The sequence below is a fragment of the Rissa tridactyla genome, chromosome 1 (genome assembly GCF_028500815.1).
Source record: "Rissa tridactyla isolate bRisTri1 chromosome 1, bRisTri1.patW.cur.20221130, whole genome shotgun sequence".
Classification (NCBI taxonomy): domain Eukaryota; kingdom Metazoa; phylum Chordata; class Aves; order Charadriiformes; family Laridae; genus Rissa; species Rissa tridactyla.
In genome coordinates this window covers 175,554,468-175,574,478 of record NC_071466.1, presented here as the reverse complement: position 1 = coordinate 175,574,478, position 20,011 = coordinate 175,554,468, and the positions used below count along the sequence as shown (strand labels likewise).

General features: G+C 37.2%; 1 protein-coding gene across 1 annotated transcript in view; it reads left to right on the top strand.

The window, feature by feature from the left end:
• Positions 1-20,011, top strand: part of OTOGL (otogelin like) — an 89,724-nt gene that overhangs the window by 56,763 nt on the left and 12,950 nt on the right. The window contains exons 31-48 of the mRNA XM_054188395.1: positions 543-660; positions 1,886-1,965; positions 2,896-3,156; positions 4,852-5,723; positions 6,376-6,553; positions 7,426-7,568; positions 8,888-8,911; positions 9,041-9,133; positions 9,814-10,003; positions 12,260-12,474; positions 15,219-15,360; positions 15,702-15,887; positions 16,381-16,593; positions 17,507-17,611; positions 17,923-18,030; positions 18,373-18,474; positions 19,511-19,615; positions 19,704-19,744. Coding sequence (XP_054044370.1) covers positions 543-660; positions 1,886-1,965; positions 2,896-3,156; positions 4,852-5,723; positions 6,376-6,553; positions 7,426-7,568; positions 8,888-8,911; positions 9,041-9,133; positions 9,814-10,003; positions 12,260-12,474; positions 15,219-15,360; positions 15,702-15,887; positions 16,381-16,593; positions 17,507-17,611; positions 17,923-18,030; positions 18,373-18,474; positions 19,511-19,615; positions 19,704-19,744 — 3,176 coding nt within the window. The remainder of the gene's footprint in view (positions 1-542; positions 661-1,885; positions 1,966-2,895; positions 3,157-4,851; positions 5,724-6,375; positions 6,554-7,425; positions 7,569-8,887; positions 8,912-9,040; positions 9,134-9,813; positions 10,004-12,259; positions 12,475-15,218; positions 15,361-15,701; positions 15,888-16,380; positions 16,594-17,506; positions 17,612-17,922; positions 18,031-18,372; positions 18,475-19,510; positions 19,616-19,703; positions 19,745-20,011) is intronic.

Below are 20,011 nucleotides of genomic sequence, written 5' to 3'. Positions count from 1 at the left end.
TTTCATCAGCAATAGTAACAAATATTTTTTTATCCTATTTTTAATTACTATTCTTTGTCTTCCACCCCACCTCCAAATGTTACTATTTTCTAATTTTTGCAGATATGATGATTACTTTACCTTTGGACTACATTTTTGTTGTTTTATTCTTTCAAAATGAATTTGGCATGTCAAAAAATGATTTGTGTTAATGTCTTGTTAGTGACCTACAGATACCTATTCTTTTAAATGAACGGGTTAACTGTATTGCTTCTGCAACCGACAGTATTTTCACAGTGGTTAATTGTTTTTTAAGGTTTTTAAATAGAATAGATTGTACAAGTAAGTAGCTGTATCTTTGAAGCTTCAGTCTTTTAGCTTGATTGAATTTAAAATACTTGAAATTGAAAATGAACAAAATCTACCTATTTGAAAGTTCTCAAGGATTTCTCTACTTGGTTTTCATTTTTCTGAAAAATGCCAATGTACATGATAGAAAAGATATAAATTTATAGTTTATTGATGACACAATCAATAAATAATACCTTTTCCTTCTTTCTCAGAACTTGATGCGTCTGTGCCTTATAGAAGGATGTGTGAATGGCGATACGAATCTTGTGCTAATCCTTGTGTTAAAACATGTAGTGATCCTGAAGGAATAGCATGTAAATTCCTTCCTCCGTAAGTCAAATTAAGCTCAGTATTGCTACTGTATTGGGGTTTTTTATTCTGTGTACCATATGCTTTCTGAAAATTACTGCAGCTGCAATATCCATTCATTTTTACTTATCCAGATTTCAGTGTCATTCTTGTGAGCAGCTCTCATAAATCATGTGAAAACATTTGTGACAGCCTCTCGTTTCCCACAGTATATATTCCTGTTTACGTGCAATCTTTCAACACAAGAATAAGAGAGTTTGTATTTAACCCAGGGGTTTAGCTTCCGCTAGTGGTTAGGCAGAAACCTATTAAATTAAATGAAGGTTGTTCCTGTCTATGGATTTATATTCACATCCTAAACCAGCATCCCATGACGCTGTAAATGACTACATCTTTCTGGTGTTTGTACAACTGAGATCGAAAACTGGAGGAATAGTAAGGGTGGACTACGCCCTCTCCTGTAAGAGGAAGGAACTTTTACACTAAGTGATGCTCATTGGCATGACTTGAGAGATTTCACACTGCTGATGTTATATTGTTAGTACCAAGATTTCCTGTCTCCATGGATCTCCCCTGGCACCTGTGGAACCACAATTTTTAAAATAAAACTAAAAGGAAAAATGTCTAAAAAGTCAAGGCACAAAATCTAGTGGAAAAGAAATGGTATTTTGAATTTCAGGCTATCTCCCTCGGCATGTGCAGTTTATGATTAGGAAAATTACTAATATTACTAATTTTCTCTGTTGCTACTCTTAGCTTTTTTCATATAGGCACACTGGTTGTTAATTTAATAATCAAAATTAAAAGGTAAGAGACTTGTCTGTACTTTTCTACTCTGAAAGTGAATCAAGAATGAGACTTTCTATAGAGTCCATTTAAATATTGTAAAGTCTCAAATGAACATATCTGGGTAAAACAGTGGTCTTGTAGTGAAGTTCTTTGCCCTCTGGGAGAAGTTTCTGCTTAGGGATCTGAACCTACACCTGGTTGTTGAAGCAAAATTGTCCAAAGCTATTATGTTCATCAGCCTATGCAAAGAATTGATGATTAACAATTTAGAATTGTGCTGTTCAATGTCTTATTGACCTTAAAATGCCTCAAAATGCTGTGTTCACCATTACACCAGAAAGTTCTCAGAACTCTGATGGGGAAGACCTTAAATTTTTTAATTTGCCAAAGTGAAATAATTTAAAATTAATTTATATTACTACTGTGGCTTTAAAATTAACTATATAATATTTTAAAGGGTTGAAGGATGCCTGCCATACTGTCCCAAAAACATGATCCTTGATGAGGTCACACTTAAATGTGTTTATCCAGAAGACTGTAAGTATATTTTACTATGTTGGTCTAATCTCATAAATCACTCTAGAGATCCCAGGAAATGTTTTAATCAAATGTGCGTTGATGTTTTTTATTAAATGCTTTACCAGAAGAAGAATGTTTCTCTGGGACATCCACTGCATTCCCAGTCATCCAAAATACATGTCTTACATCTAAACAAGCCATATCTAAAGTTGAATTCTTTCTTTTCTCTAATACTGTGTTAAATTTAACCTTTTGTGGTGGTGTTATATCCATCACAATTATATTTGATCATATACTGCTAATATATCATATGTATATAATGGAAAGATCCCAAATGGAAGAAATATTGCTCTAGCGGAAAGTTCAGACTTTTCAGTTGACGAGCCAACACTAACAGTGCATCATTTCATAACTTATGGTGTGTGAAGTTACCACATTATTTGCTTATTTTGGGGATACAGTAGTCTTTTAACATTAAAATTACATTTTAATACTGTCTCTCATTCTATTTTACAAGTTTTGAATTAAATACATTAAGTTTGATATTTGCTAGTACAAAGTTATCTCATACAGTATACTACCTTCCAAAGATACAAAAGAAGATAACATATTCTATAATGTATTTATTCCAAATATTTTACTATTTTGGATTTACTGAATTTCCCATGGAATTCCCTTGTTGCTTCAAAACTGTTCTGCACAAACAAGGTTTTCACTACTAATAAATAATTAGCTACTCCATTTGCAAAGAAAATTGGAACACTTCTTGAGTCAGCTGAGTTCCTCGAAGTCATCAGGCAACCTGGAACCATTGGCAAGTTATCTTCTCAGCAAAATGATGCTCTGATTTTCTAATATTTAAATGGGACTTGAGTAGAAATAGATGTTGCTATTTTTGCTTTACCAATAATCCATAAAAGACAGTGAAATATGCATTTTTCCTTTTAGGCATACCTGTGACTCCTACAGAATCAGCAACTGGAACAAAACCTTCACTGTTAATCCCTCACACGGGTGCTACCACAGAGAGAATTCCTCGTACACCTCCTTTATTTGTTACTTCAGGGACTGAGTCAATACATACCGGTGTGACAGCCAAAATAACCATGAAGGAAAACACAACTTTAAGGGGAATGAATATGTCAGCACAGTCTATTACGGACTTTTACTCATTGGAAGCAGCCACCTATTCAACATTCTCATTACCAAGTACAGTGAAGCCTTCTGATGTACTTCACAGCACAGCCAGCCCTACTGTCCTTTCCAAACTCATCTCTTCAACAGATTTTCCAACTGTTCTTCAAGCCTCAGCAGTCACATCACATACTGTCAGTTCTACTGCATCTATTTCTTTACCTGTTACAATAGCGACTCCAACAACCCTGCTCAGTGCAAGTCCTATTCCAACATGTTCTGTGTTATTAACACCCACTTCCCTAATGGTAGTTCCATTTCCACTTGAAACATCAATCACTCAGCTAGGAACTGTTCCCTCTACCTCAGCATTAACAACTTTAACGTCTAAGCCGTCTTTTGCCACTTCTGAGCTGCCTGCAGGGATGGGGAAGAGTAGGAGTCCTTCAGTAAGTCATTCTAAGGGAGCAGCAGTATCGTCTGAAACGTCTTTGTCTGCTTTGCTAGCTGGCAGAGCAACTTCCGCAAGACCTGTATTTCTTCTAGGTTCATGGTTGTCACTAAACACATCTGCTTCTCCTGTACCTACTTTGTCTGTTAGAACTAGGCCTGGCATTGGTCAAATTGCAGTTTACCCGACAGCCGTTTCTGCACTGACCTCATCTGCTCCTCAAATTCCTATGAATACTAGATTTGCTAGCTTTGAGACAAGTTTTCCTCAATTAAACACAGCTTCATATTTTGCAACAGCAAAACCCTTGCCTAAAACTTCTCTGATATTTTTAAATGCAAATTCTTTAGCTAGTTTTTCTCCAAAGATATTTTTATCTTCAATGGAAATTTCAGTGACTGTTCCCAAGCAGACATCTCCATTAATAAAACGCAGTATTTCTGCTGTTTTGCCCATAATGACTGCATCTTCACCTCAAGTTGTTTCTCACATCCCTATAAACACTTCTTCAAGTCCTCCTGTAACACACACACTACCAGTGCATTCTCTGATTACCTCCTTGAAGCCCAAAGTTATGGTGGATGTCACTGTTGCCTCCAAAAGTCTTTATAAAATACCTTCCACTGCTTCCACTCTTCTAGTCAATCCAGCGATCTCTGATATTCTTATGGCAAATAAAGCCTCAACAGAAAATAAATACATAATGCACACTGATTCCTCTCCAGTGTCATCCATTTCTAAAAAGCCAAAGGAATCCATTAGATCTACAGTCTTCCCCCTTAGGACATCAGTATTATCTTTAAATGCTACATTAATAACCACTTCAGAAATTACAGAGTACCCAAGCAGTTCACATACAGAATTGAAAACTGACCCTGTGGCATGAAGTTCAGGCACTTTCATTCCTAAAGATCCTTCTCTTACAAAGTCATCATCTTTATTTACAATCTTGTTATCAACATCGGTACCATCTTATGTGACATCTGATACTACAAGTTCTTCATTGAGTCCCATAGTCAGTACGACATCATCATTAACACAAAATATAACTGCTACCCAATCACCAATTTCATCTCTAGATACACAAGGAACCTCAAAAAGTCCAGTCATAGACTTTGCAGCTTCTTTGGTAAATTTTTCTACATTCACTTCAAACATAAGCCCTTCTACCAGCCTTTCAACAGCACTAAAAACATCCATTATAATGCCCTCTTCACTAACACCTACAACTCCCAAAACCACTTTAGAAAACCAGTCCAGTAAGGTCTCTGTGTCTTCACCTCCTCCTAAGACCACTCGTATCTCTACTGTTTCTCTAGGAAGTTCTTCAGTAAGTTCTTCAGAAGAAGATGGAACAATATCAGCCATATCAGCTGGAATCATCACTCGATCCACTACACCAATGGTCATGAAAACAACAATGAAAGCTACATCTTTAAAAGCACCTTATATTTTTGCAAAAATACCAGATAGCTCTTCAGCCAGTTTATTAGTTGCTTCTGGCACTACTGTAGCCTCTGGGATTACTACAAAAACCACTGATTCTTTTGTTGCTGATTTGGAATTTTACAGGGCTTCAGCTTCAACTCCTACCACCATAGAAACACCCATGCATGTGTCACACAAGTCTTTATTTACATCTGCAGTGACTCAAGCTTCACAGATCACTAAAGAAACTCCAAAAATTACGATCATTAAAACAACTGGTGCTACAAGTCCGTTATCACAGATGAAGAGCACCTCATTTACAGCTTCAGAAGCAACCTCATTTGAAAGAACTGCAGATATTTTAGAAAGTGGTCAGACTTCAGATGAGCAAAGAAATGTTACCAAGACAAAGTCAACCACAACCGAGAAATCTTCCCTGCCTTATTTGACAGTATCGGCAGTTCAGATGTCGCCTTTTTCAAGAAATACAACCTCAGCAAAAAACCCCTCTTTTTCTGGAGTCCTGGGTGTAATAATGTCTGATTGGTCCAAAATCCCAACGCAGAAAACCATTAAACCTTATTTTGGTTTAACAAAGCCCACAGAGCTGCAGACCAGTGGTGGAATGGCTCTGCCTTCCTCTTCAGAGCCCGTGGAAACACAAACTTCTCTGGCAAGCACAGAAACAATGACAGCTACAGCTGACAAGGCTTCCTTTGGTACAATGATGCATATGCTGATGTCTACATCTTCCCAATGTGTGGTATGATCAATTTTACTTGCCCCTATGTGTTAAAATATATATTGCTTTTCAGCCCATTCTGTTTCACTATGTATGTAATACCGGAGATTTTAAATATCTCCCATTTTTGTTTTTATTTGTATATTTTAAAATACTCAATTATTATTAGAGGATTGTTGTATTTCTGCTCTTATTACTCTGGAATAAAATGGCTTTTAAAGCTATGTGCTGATTCTAGACAGTGAAATCTATTTCTGAGATGCAGAAAAAGCCATAATCCATGGAATTTTGGGGTTTCTGCATAATCTTACCCTGTCTTTCTTTTTCGCATTTGTTTCTTTGTCATAGGGTTTAAAATGATGGGAATGCACGATTCTGTACTTCTTAAAATGCTTCAGATTATTACTGAATACAATATGTAGCCTGAATGTATAAAGCTTTACACAGAGTATTCCACCAAAGCCAGGTGGAACAGGAAGGATGTGGGTGAATGGATGTGCATCATTGTCAACTGTTACAACCACCCAAAAGCAATTAATTCCAAAATAACTGATGAGGGGTCACATATATATGCTGATTCTCTCAGAGCAGAGTGATGAACAAATGATTGCTTGGACTTCATAAGGGCAATGAATGTAAAGTTGATTCTGGTTGTTTTTTCCTTATATGATAGCCAAGATACCTTGAACCTGTCGACAAATGTAGCCAGTATGTATGTGTTAATATGGGTTGGATGTTATACAACCTTTCAAGGAACTGCCCTAAGGATGTGCAGAAGCCAGACTGTGGTTTTCGAGGAATGCCAGTTCAAGTTAACACTGATAGTTGTTGCCCAGAATGGGAATGTCCCTGTAAGTCACTGTTTTATTTTTAAATACAACATAGATCTGTAAATTTCAAGTAATAAATTAAGGGTTTATTATAGTGGAAATATGAGGTTGAATACTGGAATGAATTTAAAAGAGCTGTTCATCAGCAAACCAGAATGAAATATAGTGAATGTCTTTGAATTAACATTCATGAGAGTAAAACTACTTTGTTTTGAATGAAAACGGTGAAATGAAATCTGCAACATGAATATCAATATTTTTGAGCTGAGACTTTTCAGATTTTATATCAGTAGAAATGTTGAGATTTCAACATTTTGTGAAAAAAACAAATTAAATACTGGCATATTCTGAAAGGCAGAACCCCCAAATTTCAGTTAACTCTAACTGCAGTTTTTAGTTATATTTAGAAACTTCAGAAACTGGCAGATCACTGTCTGCCAATGGAACAAAAAGGCCAAAGAAAAGTCATATTAAAAACCCTGCAGCATTACTGAAACAAATATCGCACTTTTAAGTATTTGTCTCAAGACAGGAGAGATCAGTCTCTTGTTATCAGTACCTCAAAAGTATGTATATTTTAATGCATATATTTTATCTGACAATGTACAGATTCATTGACGTTGCCCATAAAAAGTTCATTTAGGTAAAAATTTTCAACAATTTACGATTTCTCCCCTACCCTGGATGCGTAGCAGTAGGTCAAGGTATTTCCACTGAGTAACATAAAATACTTGTTTCTGCTCACGGCTCAGTATGCTGTCTGCAGAACAAGGTCATCAATATACATATGAGCATATGTCATATGAAAGCAAATATTGCTAAAACTGAAAGTTTTTAGAAATGCCTTGTAGTAGATTTTGTGGTAACCTCATTAAATGACAGTTATTTTTTAGGTCAATGTTCTGTACTGTCTGAACTGAGTGTGATTACATTTGATGGAAACAACATCGCCCTCTGTAATATGGCTTCCTACATTTTAGTCAAGTTACCAGGGGAAATTATTGTTGCTCATATTGAAAAATGTCCTGCTAATCAGGTAAGATACTTGCATTTCCACAATAATTGTAATTGTTTCTTGAATTTTTGTGTCATAGGTATGAAATTCTGCAAAAAATTATCACTTAAAACTTTCAGATAAAAGCCGTATCCATTGAAAAACGGCAAGTTATTGAATTTTCAAGGAGCATGCTTTATCATGCTGTCTAGATAACCAAATTTTATCTCAGGTTAAATAGTAATTGTTGTATTATGTTATAAGAAAATTCAAATATAGGTTCCTTTTAAACTATCAGGGGTGACATAACTTCAGGCTCTCCACCCACAAATCTTCTCGAGGCCCTGAATTTATACTTTACAATGTGGTAAAAATATTAAATACTTTGAATAGTCACAAAAATCTTCTGTGGTTATTTTAGGAAGGTTTTAATGATTTGGGGGTTAGTGTGACGAGTTGTTCTTTGTAGTTGTCTAATTGTCTGCATTGCCTACGGAGGGGATCCAGCCACTTTGTTTTTAGACCGCCATTTTAGGTCAGGTCAGCCTCATCCTTAGAGTCTGTACATACATTTCCTTTGCATTGTCCATAGTCCTAATTTATGCAACCCTTGAATGACTGGCTTGTATTTTGTGGATAAACAAGTTCCTGATGAGGAACTTCATCAAGCTTCTTTCCTTCCCATCTCTATTTGGTCTGTTATCTAACCTCACTGGGGCAACTGTACATTTGATTTTTAAGTCCCAAGTCTTACACTGTTTTAGAGGTTTTCTTTTAAATTGCACTCTTCACTGTTCTTGGTTGCAGTCTAAAGGTATGAAGGCAGCTTGCATAGGCAGATGAGCTTTAGAAGTCTGTAGCTGTACTTCCTTAAGAAATACTTTTTGAAAGGGCTTTGCAGCATATGTTGATTCTTGTGAAGCTAGTAATGAATTGCTCTCAATGTTAAAGCTGTTTAGTTAAAAGCCAGCTGAAGTATGATATTTAGAACTGCAACCTTGTGCAGAAAGATACCTTGGTAAAATAGGAGTTTTATCCAAGTTAGGGCAGGGGATTTTATTGGCTTGACCATTGTATTTCTATGTATTTTTAATTCAACTTTTTCAGGTCACAGTGCTATCTTTTCTGTATTATTTTCCACATAAACCCCTTTGATTTAAATCTTTAACAAGTAAATCAAGTTTCTAAAAATAGTTCATAGAAAGGTACATTACGTTGGCTGGGAAATGTGTATGTTTCATTATTTATAAGGGATATATTAAATTAGTTTAATTATGAAGCTGGTTGTAGAAGAACTTTGATATTTTTGCCAAATACGAATGCTACTGATTATCGTTCTAATCTATTTCAATGTTTTCCAGAGTGCAAATTCAATAAGAAAACTAGTGAGTACTTTTTTCATTTACTAATTATAAAATATATTAATATCGCACATATTGAAAAATTCCCTATAGCATTGGTACAGAATTAGAAAAACAGTAGTAACTAAACTTGTTTGTCACTTTTCTTTCAAGGTTCCCCCTGCAAGCACTTCAGGGCTCTGTTTTAAGAAATTAAATGTAACAACACGCACATATAAATTACTTATCAATCGTTTAGCAAGAAAAGTAAGTATACATCACCAGTATATAGCATGTGTACACTTAAAAGATATCTGGAGAGCTATTCTGTTGTAGAATGCAATAGATCAGATTTATAATGAATGTACTGCAGGATTAGGATTACTTTTGCTGTTCAGGTGCCCAGTAATTCATGGTATGCTGGAAGCAAAAAAGATAGATTTCTGATGCCGTGCTTCATTTATATGTCATTTATCCAAAATGAACTTGAAAGTTCTTTTGAGATTTTAAAGAAGCTGCAAAAGGCATTTATGCTTGAGACTGTATTTCCAGAAAACCTTGAACTGGACAGAAATGTTCCAAGAAATGATAAATACTTAATCTCCCTTTCCTGCTAGTCAATAACCGGTCAGAACAGATAACTTTGAATAATTGGGATGAGGATTGGTTTTTTTGTTTTGTTTTGTTTTATCATATGATATGTAAAAAATAAGCTTTATAGCTTCCTTAATTAGAAAATATTTTCATATAATTATTTTTTCTCCTATCTACTTTGTTTGCAGTTATAGGAAATGGCACTGATGGGAAGTTTTGTGATTTAAGCACTGTGACTGTTATTATATGTGGCAGAGGCTGTAAAAAATATGTTTTGCTATAAAATACAAAGACATATAAAACACATCTTCACAATCTGGTTTTATCCCTAAAATCTATTTGGTTTATTTTAGGTAGTAGTGGATTCTGTAATTCAATCATTACCATTTTCAAAAGAAGGACTGAGTATTCAGGATACTGGTGCAATGTATGTCGTTAATACCCCAGCTGGTATTAGCATCAAGTGGGCTCATGTTACAGGCATCATAGATATACAGTATGGATTACACTCTAACACATCCATGAAGACAGAAGGACTTTGTGGTAAGGCAATGTTTTTCTTATATAATAATTTCCCATTCAAAATTTACACCTCCCTTTTGTGTCTGTGACCTGCTGTCCCTATAGCTCTCCTTGTGACTCCCATTAACTACACTGACAAGCCCATTTGAGGTGGGCTTGTGAAATTATATTAATTCATAATAATAAATCAATAATGTTGTTTCAAAGAACTGCTTGCTAATAAAGTAGTTCTCAGAGCAAGTAAGGATCAGTACCTTGTATCTAATTAACTGTAAAAAATTTACTCTATCAGCCTGTGTTTAAAAATATTGTTGAAGTCAAGTAAAGAAAAGGGTGAAATTTTCAATGGAGAAGTGGCTGCTGAAGAATTTCATGTAGTGACAGTATATTTCAGTGATTATGGGAGCAAAGAATAACTGTGAGATGTTAGCAGTGGCAGCTTATCACTATGCAAATACTGACAAAAGGTGTATCTTGGGAAGGGTCCAAGTCTCCTGAGAATCCAAATTCAGACCTCTTTAAGGTTGTATCCAAGGTTCAAAACTGTGCTGAGGTGTCTCAGACAATGACAGTAAATTTGGCATGTTTCAGGCTTCCTTGGTAGCCTTTTTATAACTCTGCCAGTATGAATTATACGGAAAAGTGTAAGAAGGTATTTTAGAGTCATAAATGTTAATTTTCTTGTGCATTGTAATTTTACATAATCTACCCCATATTGAACAGGAAAATTAACTTTTCATAGTCTTTTAAACTGCTTTTAGTTTTAAAAGCAAACAAAACAATTCCGATATGGTTTAAATACACATATAATCAAATTAAGTTTTTAAAATCAATTGCTATATTCTGCTTGAACAAAAGGAAAGTTCTCCTAGATCTAGTGATAGAAGGTGAATGCTGGCCCTGGCACATACTGCAACTTTTTCCCAGTATGATGCCATCTTGTCCATGCATGCTGAAAAAGATGGGGATGAGATGAGGTCAAATATAGGAAGGATTATAGAATAGTTACTCTTTGTGCCAGGAAAAGACAGAAAGAGGAAGACTATGAAGACAAATCCAACCTCTGCTCTGAAGTGTTGTTCTACCTGATACTTTGCAGTAAAGTCTGAAGCCTCCTTTATTGCTTCTTTCCTGTTTCTGCTGTTTGTTCCTGTCTGGGATTCTCCTGTCCTCTCTGTCTCATACTCAAAAAATTGTGGGACTATGCGGTAAACTGGCTTTATTTTTAAAGCTGTATTGATTCTGCAATTCTGTAGTACGGCCTTACAAATTCTAATGCCAGCACAGTTTGTGGGATGGCATTAGGACAGCAGCAAGGAGCAGAAGTGTTAAGAATACTGGAAAGCCATGCTACTGTCAAATGCTTCTTATCATGCAAATACCATCTTCTGTGTTCCTCCGTGCTGTTGGAGAGAATAAGAGCCTGTCACGCCAGGCTAGCCCGGTTCTACCAAGGGACCCGGGAGAGCATCAGGATGCAGGGCTGGAAGCACGAAGGCAAGGACTTAGGTTGTGGTAAGCAATGCAGAAGGAAAGAGGAAAAAAGGATATAGGAACTTTGGCTCATCAGTCCATGAGCTGTAAAAAGCTATTATGAAGATTAAACTTTTGGCATTAATGACTTGTTATGTGCTATAGGAAGTATATGTTTTCATTGATGAATTAACTGAATACACACAATAATGAACTCAGGTAGCCAACGGATGTCAGGGGTTTGAGTGGGGTGGGTTTTTTGGTGGTTTTGTATTAATAAATTGAGTGAGAAAAATATTTTCCCTGGAGAAAGCAATTTGTTCATCAAAAGATTCCTTTCATAATTTCTTGCATTTAGAATGTTCAATTAAGTTTCAATACAGTGTCAAAACATCAACGACATGCAGTTAATTTGAAAGCCATCTACATTTACTCCCATGGAGCTGATTGCTATTCAGGAAAATGAGATCAGAATCTGATGACATGTCAGTGAATTTGCTGCACTCAACGGCACATTTTGGTAGCAGTTTTTCTCAAAAGTTAATTAATTTTTGTGAAAAGTATCATTACTTGTATTGCATGGTCTGCTTGTTTTGCTAAGCCATTGAGCTGACAACTAAAGTAACAAGTAGAAAGTTGGAACGACAGTGGACATACAGCTGCTTTCATTTATAAATTCAGATGACTAAGTCTCATAGGTGACTGATGCAAGGTTAATCTTACCTTATCAAGTGCATTTTCCTTTCCCAAAGGAAGTAATATGGCATGTTTTTTCATGCTTTAAACATGATTTTCTGTCTCCAGGGGCGTGTAATGGAGATCCTACCGATGACCTGAAAATGCAAAACAGGACCATAATTACAAATATGGAGGAAATTGAAGTGTTCATTAAGAGCTGGGAAATTGGGAAATCGCTTGATGTGACAACCAGGAGGCCAGTAAGAAACTGTACTGAAGATAACTGCACATACTGTATGGAACTGTTAAACAGAAGTGTTTTCATCCCTTGTCACAAGAAAGTGAGTATGAAGATCAGAGAAATTCCAGGTGCAAATTAAATAAAAGATGTATAGTTAAGAAAAGAGTGAGAGAGATATGCACATTTTTAATGTTTTAGTTATTTTCATGAGTTGACAACTAGATGGGTGGCTTTAATACCCCTGTCATGTTGACTTTAATACTTTCGTCATAGTGTCCATTGTAAACACACATCGATATGGTTCCCTATGCTATTATGTTGTTTCTCAAATTATTGAGCAGGCAAAGGTCAAAGGAGAGACATCAAATCATCATCTCAACACAAAAGCATTCCAACAGAGTTATTTTTTAATAAATGCTTTACATGGGTCACTAGAACATAAAGTCTCATGCTTCTGCTGCATACAACAGCAGCTCACGCAAGCTGAGACTGATTGGACTAAATAAATTTCCAGTTAAACAAATGTTGATATAGTTACTATTGCACTGACAATTTGGTAGCATTTATTACAGAAATCATAATGTGTTTCTGGACACTGTACCTTCCCATGGGAACATAGCTGTAGCACGCAGACTACCGCTAGAGGTAGGTAGTGCAGCACAGCTGCTTCTCAGAAGGGGAAATGAGGAAGCCCCAAGTTTCTGAGGTCTGACTTACGCTGCCCGCTTAATTAGAAATAAAAAGGATTAATTACTCGAGTGGCCCTTTCTTTCTCAGAGATAGATGTGTCCAGATTCCTGATCCACTTCTTGCTGTTCTGCCTTTCCACCCTTGGTTTACACTGTGTTACTCTGATTTTCATCACAGACAAATGCTGTTAAACATATTGCAGACAGCTGAGCCCCTCCCTTCAAACTCCCAAGACCTCTCCTCACTTTCCTCAGGTAGAAAAAAATGCAAGTTCTGAAAGGAGGGGGTTAAAGAGATTTTTTATTTTTTAAAAAAAGATTAATAGATATTTGCAATAGAAACTTAATGGGAGGGAGCAGTGGTAAGCAGTCCGGAATCAAGAAGGGAGAGTAGCACCAGTGGGTAGCAGGATGCTTTTCATAATTGTTTTAACATATATAATTTAAAAATAATTAAAGGGAAATGCAGCACAAAGGAATTCCAGCCACTCCAGCGAGTAAGTCAACTTCATCGGGGGCCCAACTTAAATGCCTCTATGAAAACGCAGGTTGCATGTGGAATAAACAAGAAGAATTAGAGACATGTGCATGCCTGCAGGGCTATGCCGCTCAGGGAGAGGTGGTTGCATGGCTCCTATGACTGGACTGTTGGAATGGAAGGATACAGGCTCTTTAGGAAGGGCAGTCAGGGGAGACTAGGAGGGGGTGTCGCCCTCCACATCAATGAGCATCTGGAGTGCATGGAGCTCTGCCTGGGGATGGATGAGGAGCTGACCAAGAGCTTATGGGTCAGGCTTAAAGGGAGGGCAAGGACATTACAGTGTGGATCTGCTACAGGCCACTCAACCAGAAGACTTAGCAAATGAGCCCCTCTATAGACATACAGGAGCAGCCTCACGTTCACAAGCTCTGGTCCTCATGGAGAACTTAAACCACCCCAGTATCTTCTGGAGGGACAACACAGCAGGACATAAGCAATCCAGGAGGTTCTTCTATGACAGGGTTACAGTGCTGGTGGATAAGGGAAGAGCAACTGATATCATCTACCTGGACTCGCACAAAGTATTTGATACTGTCCCACATGACAATCTTGTCTCTAAATTGGAGAAACATAGATTTGGCAGGTGGACCACTCACTGGATAAGGAATTGGCTGGATGGTTGCACTCAAAGAATTGTGGTCAATGGCTTGATGTCCAAGTGGAGACCAGTGACGAGTGGCATTCCTCAGGGGTCAGTATGGGGACCAGTGCTGTTCAACATCTTTGTCAGCAACATGGACAGTGGGATTGAGTGCACCCTCAGTGAGTTTGGCGATGACACCAAGCTGTGTGGTGTCGTTGACATGCTGGAGAGAAGGGATGCCATCCAGAGGGACCTGGACAGGCTTGAGAGGTGGGCCTGTGCAAACCTCATGAAGTTCAACAAGGCCAAATGGAAGGTCGTGCGCCTGTGTCAGGGCAATCCCAAACACAAACACAAGCTGAACATATACCTGATGGTGGCAGAGCCAGAGCAGATGGAGTGTATTGTGTGCTCCACAGGCATGAAGCAGTTGGACAAGGATATGTAACAGACTCATCTGTGTAATGAAATTTATGGCAGAAGTGATCAAATACTTGAAGATTTGCTGTGGCCACAGGGAGAGCTGGGCTGCAACACAGTAGTGAACAGACAGAATAAAACAAAATCTGACTTCTTCTGCCTTCTTATAAGCAAATAAACCCAACAGAAATAAGATAGGTTGGACTACCTGCATTTAGACCCAGTAACATAGGCTATCGGGTCCTATAGACCCAGAAACAGAGCACTCAGTAATCATTTGTTCACATCAGGACTTTATGGAAGGTACAGCAGCAATGTTTAGCTTTGATTGAGATTGTTGACTTTCAGCTGACAGGGCTATACTGCAAAAGCTCTTGTAAGTAGTGTGGCAATCTCATTAGGACTGTGTTCTGTGCCTACTAATGAGCATAAAAAATTCTGGCATTTTAAGTTTTGCAGAATGAGTGTTCTGAAAAAAATGGTATTTTTTACTTCAGACACTGCTTGTGATTTTTTTTCCCTTGCTCATGTATTATTTCTGTAATTAATGATTTTTTTTAATTACAGAAAGCTCTTTTACATGTTAATTCTCAATTACAATATGTTCCTAGGTGTCACCACAGGAGTTTTGTGAGAAGATGTGGATCAACAGTACTTATTTTTGGAATTATGAGTGTGACGCACTTTCTGCCTATGTGGCTTTATGCAACAAGCACAACATCTGCATTAAATGGAGGACACCCGATTACTGCTGTAAGCAGATAGCCATTTTCTATACCCCAATGTGGCTTTACACTGCTGCAGTGTTTAGTGATGAGTTAAAAATATATTTCTTTCTGTTGTTACTGGAAGCACTATCTCATTCTATCACAGCATTAGTAAATCAGGGTACAAGTTCTTAAGATGTGTTGTTTTAGTCAAAGTGTCACGAATCAGCTTTAATCTTGATTGAATGAGTTTCTTACCTAAAGTACTGTTAAAAACATAAAAGCATACTTTCTGTGATACACTCACTTGTTCTTACTACCTGTTTATCCAATGAAATGCTGGAAGAATAACAGCAGCACTCAATGTCCTATTTTTATGACTTGCAGCATTGAGTTGTCCTGAGGGCAAGGAATACCAGCCTTGTGTGCAACCCTGTGAAGCCAAGACATGCTTGAATAAATGGTTCTATGAAGATTCTCCCTGTTCCTATTTGAGGGAAGACTGCGTGTGTAAAAATGGCACTATTCTGCACAGAACAGATTCTGACCTCTGTATACCAGAAGAAAAATGCAGTAAGTGCAGCAGGACAGAGTGCTTTTGCTGATATGCTAATATTAACCTCAACTCAGTGGACGTGATGTTTAAGTTCTGTGTCAGTCCTCAGTAAGTGTGAATCTGGTACAGGTCCCTTCAACAAAGCCTAGCTTTAGCTCAAGCTGCAGCAGTTTGTGCTTTCAGTTCACTTGGATTCAAGACCCAGTGCTGCTGTACTTCTGTTGGGGAAAAATGATGGTCATTCTTCCATAGCTCCCAGGCTGTCTTTCCTTGAGTACTCTGGAAGGAATAGCACGGGCAGGTTCTTCCCCTTGCATTCAGTATTTATTTTCACTTATAGCGAAGCATTTGTTCATTTGGGGTTTTTAAGGTCATGATTTTTTCTTGGATTCCTTCATCATAATGCTCCACAGTGCTCTATTTTTTGCAATAATTTTATGCAATTCATAGTTGCTTGTAGGAAATCTGCACTCTCTGCTTGTTGAAGGGATATAATGTTCTTTCTCTCAGCATGTACAGATAACAATGGACAACCCCGGTCTTCTGGTGAGATCTGGAATGGGTCCATGAGAGGCTGTTGCATGTATAACTGTTTAGCAAATGGAAGTGTTGTTGCTGTAGAACCTGAATGCATTGAGGATCCACCACCAGTCTGTGAAAGAGAAGGGGAAGTTATTGTCCACGTCATCGAAGAACGAGCTTGCTGTCCGAAGAAAGTCTGTGGTATGTATCACATCTTTTTCAGTAACAGAAGTATCAGGAAAGTGCTTGACATTCACTGGTAGATGACCATCATTAGACAGGGTTCCAAGTAACATTTTTCAGAAGTAATTTTTAGGTACTTGTGGCTGGTTGGGCCAGCAAAGCAGGCTTCTTTTCTTTGTAAGAACTGACTCATTGAAATATTTTTTTTTTCTTAGAAGGCCACTAGTGAAGCAAAACTTCTGTTAAAGATGAATTTTTAAGGTCTTAGGTGGAATTTCAAAAGAAATTCATAAATACTTGATGATAGAAGTACCTTGGTAATTGGGACGGTCATCAGAGCCTGTCTGGTTTTCTTATTTCTGTTTGCTTTGGTGTCATGAGCAGTATCCTCTGACCTACTGCTGTTTCCCAGAAGCAGTATTCTGTGAGCTGATCACTGAATACTAATATTCTGTCTAGCCATGGTTGTTAGAAAAAGGAATAAGCTTATTGCTCCTAAAATATTAAGCAAAAAATACTTGTTACTTCATAACATCTTCAAGGAAAACAAGAACAAATGGTCCAGCTGATATGGCACTTTTGCTCATTAGTTACGTACCTGTAACCGACACTGTATTGTCAATTTGTTTAGGGAATATTTTCACTGGGACATTTTAGCTGACTTCATGTGTAGGAAGCAGAGCAAATAAACACCTGCTTTAAGAGGGATCTAACTGCGCTTGCACAATGCCACATGAACAGAGCTCTACCAGCCCTGGGTTGAGCTCGGAGGTCTACATGATGGTATGGAGTGCACTTTAAGATGACTTGGGCTGCTCTTGGTTTGCGGATCTCTATACTAGATGGTATAAATATCTTGAGGTATAGCACTTGCACTTGTATCTGTTGAAATATGTCAAAAAATTATATAATTTTTTTTTCTATTCCACAGAATGTAACATGTCATTGTGTGACACCATTATTCCAACATGCAAACCCAATGAAAAATTAGTGGTAGGCTACCACCCCCTGTCCTGCTGTCCACAGTACCGATGTGGTAAGGAAAACACAAAAAAAATAGTTGCTGGGACATTTTCCACACTTGTAATATGTGCTGTAAGAAAATTTTCCTTACAAGTTATTTTGATTGTTATTAGAATGGGAAATTGTAAATAGCACCAGGCAACAATGTATTTTTTTCACACTCTCCAGTATTTTTTTGTGTTTACGTTTTGTGTGACTTTTGATTTACAGTCAATTTGGGGTGTTTTTTTTTCTTACTAAGGAGATGAAGAATACCTTTTCTTTATCTTTTTAGTATTGTTTCTGTGGCTGTTTTTAAACTACTGTTTCTTTCATATCCTACAGAATGTGATCCTTCAGTTTGTTTCAATGCTTCCCAGCTAGACTGCAGAGAAGACCAATTTATTGTTGAAGCAAAACAGGAAGATCCCTGTTGTTTCTCTTACCTCTGTGGTAAGAAGCCACTAATATTTTTATGGAAAACTAAGAAATAGTTCAGCATTTACAAAAATAGTCTATAGTTCTAAACCTAGTAACTTAAGCCAGGAATTCTTGGAGAGGTCAGTGGGACTTCACACAGGTCAGGCTGACTGGAGTATGACTTATTCTTGGGTTTTTCAGACATTGAACTTTGTTACATTTTTATATTTGAATGTCAATCCATAAAAGCTCTGTTATCCAGGTAACGAACATAATACGACCTGCTATATAGTCTGTTAAATAGAATTCATATGTGCTAACTTTTTAGTATTTAAAATGTTGTAAATATCTGATTTTTATTTTTTTTAAATTTAGTTTGTGAATCCTGTATTGAGCCTGTTCCCTTGTGTAATGAAGGGGAAATTCTCACTGTAGACCTTAATACCATACATTACTGTTGTCCTCATTACTACTGCGGTGAGTGTAACTGTTGTCAGTTCCTTATGTTACCAAATTTAGTAAAAATTATATCCTTGGGGTAGAAATATACAATTGTTAATTGTATACAATACAATATTAAAACACTTGTAATAAACAGCTTACATGTTGCTGTTTTTCCCCTGTTGTACCATTCATTAATGTTTAGGCAGTTTCTTTGTACTTTTAGCTTTTGGAGGAAGGAGTAGGACAAGGGTTTTGAAGAGTGCTGGGCTGACTGCTGTTCAAACAATGAGCAGCCAGAAGAAACATATTTGCAATGTAAGGTAGTCACTTTGCTAGCCTGAAGTTGTGCTGTGTGTTCTTAACTAATGTCTATAAGCGTAACTGCTTAATTTAGATCAATGGAGTATTCCTGCAGTAACGCTCGTCCTATTACAGTCTTTGTGTAATTTCATTTAAATAAAATGTCTTCCAGTAAGTTTAGAGCGTTGTGATTTTTGCTTCAGGTTCCACATTTTGGTTTTTTCCTTTTCCTAGTACTTGCACCCAGCTGAAAGTTTCTGCAAAGCCTTTTGTCACTGTTTTTGCCAACTTCTAGCAGCTAGAAAGTTAGTATGTGGTCTTTTTTCAGAGTCCCAGTAAGCCTCCTCTGGTAAGACAGGCAAATATTCTCTTAGAGTCATCCCAGGAGGGCAGCTGCTCCTTGTTATCTTACAGAAATGTGCTTTACAACAAAGCTGAGGTGAAAAACAAAATATGTTTTTCCGAAAGCTGTGATTTTAGTTGTCTTTGGTACTGGTTATCAGCCTGAATCACTCTGAAGTAGGAAGAATATTAAATAATTGCTGTGTGGTGTTTTCTGAAAATTTAAACTTGTTCTAAGGCAACTAAAAGCACTTTTGAAAATCTTGGTTTATTTTTGAGTTCCAAATCTAATGGAGATGTTAAGAAACAGAACAAAAATTTATTAAAAATTTCATTATTTTTAGAATAGTTTATCAAGAGAAACATAAACTGGAAAATTCAAAGGAAATTTGAGTAAATTTTCATACCTGTCTTTTCTCCCATTTAGTTTGCGATGAAAATCTTTGTTCTGAGCCCCATATGAATTGCACAGATGACATGACACTTGTGAAGGAAAAAATACCTGGGCAGTGTTGTCCGGAATGGCACTGTGGTAATTATTGCTTTATTTCCTAGTCACTGCTGTAAACAAAAGCTAACAATTAGCTAACTGACTAATGTCTTTCTTGTTCTCTTCTCAGAATGTAGCTGTGAAAACACTACTATGCTGACCTGTAAATTGGTAAGCACTGTCCTTCATTTATTTTTATTAATAGTGTTCAGCCCTCTTACTCCTCCCTTTCCATGTGTTTCAATTAGTTGTAAAAGGTGATGAGGCCGAACAGGGACAGGCTGGGACTCTGCCTCCCAGGCCCCAGCTCAAGCATGTAATTCCATCAAGTGTCCGCACACTGCTATCAACTATTCCCTGGGGAAATTTCACTTCGTAGGTCTTAAGATAGCAAAAGAAGTAAAGCAACTGTACTATTATTCTGTTCAATGTTGACTC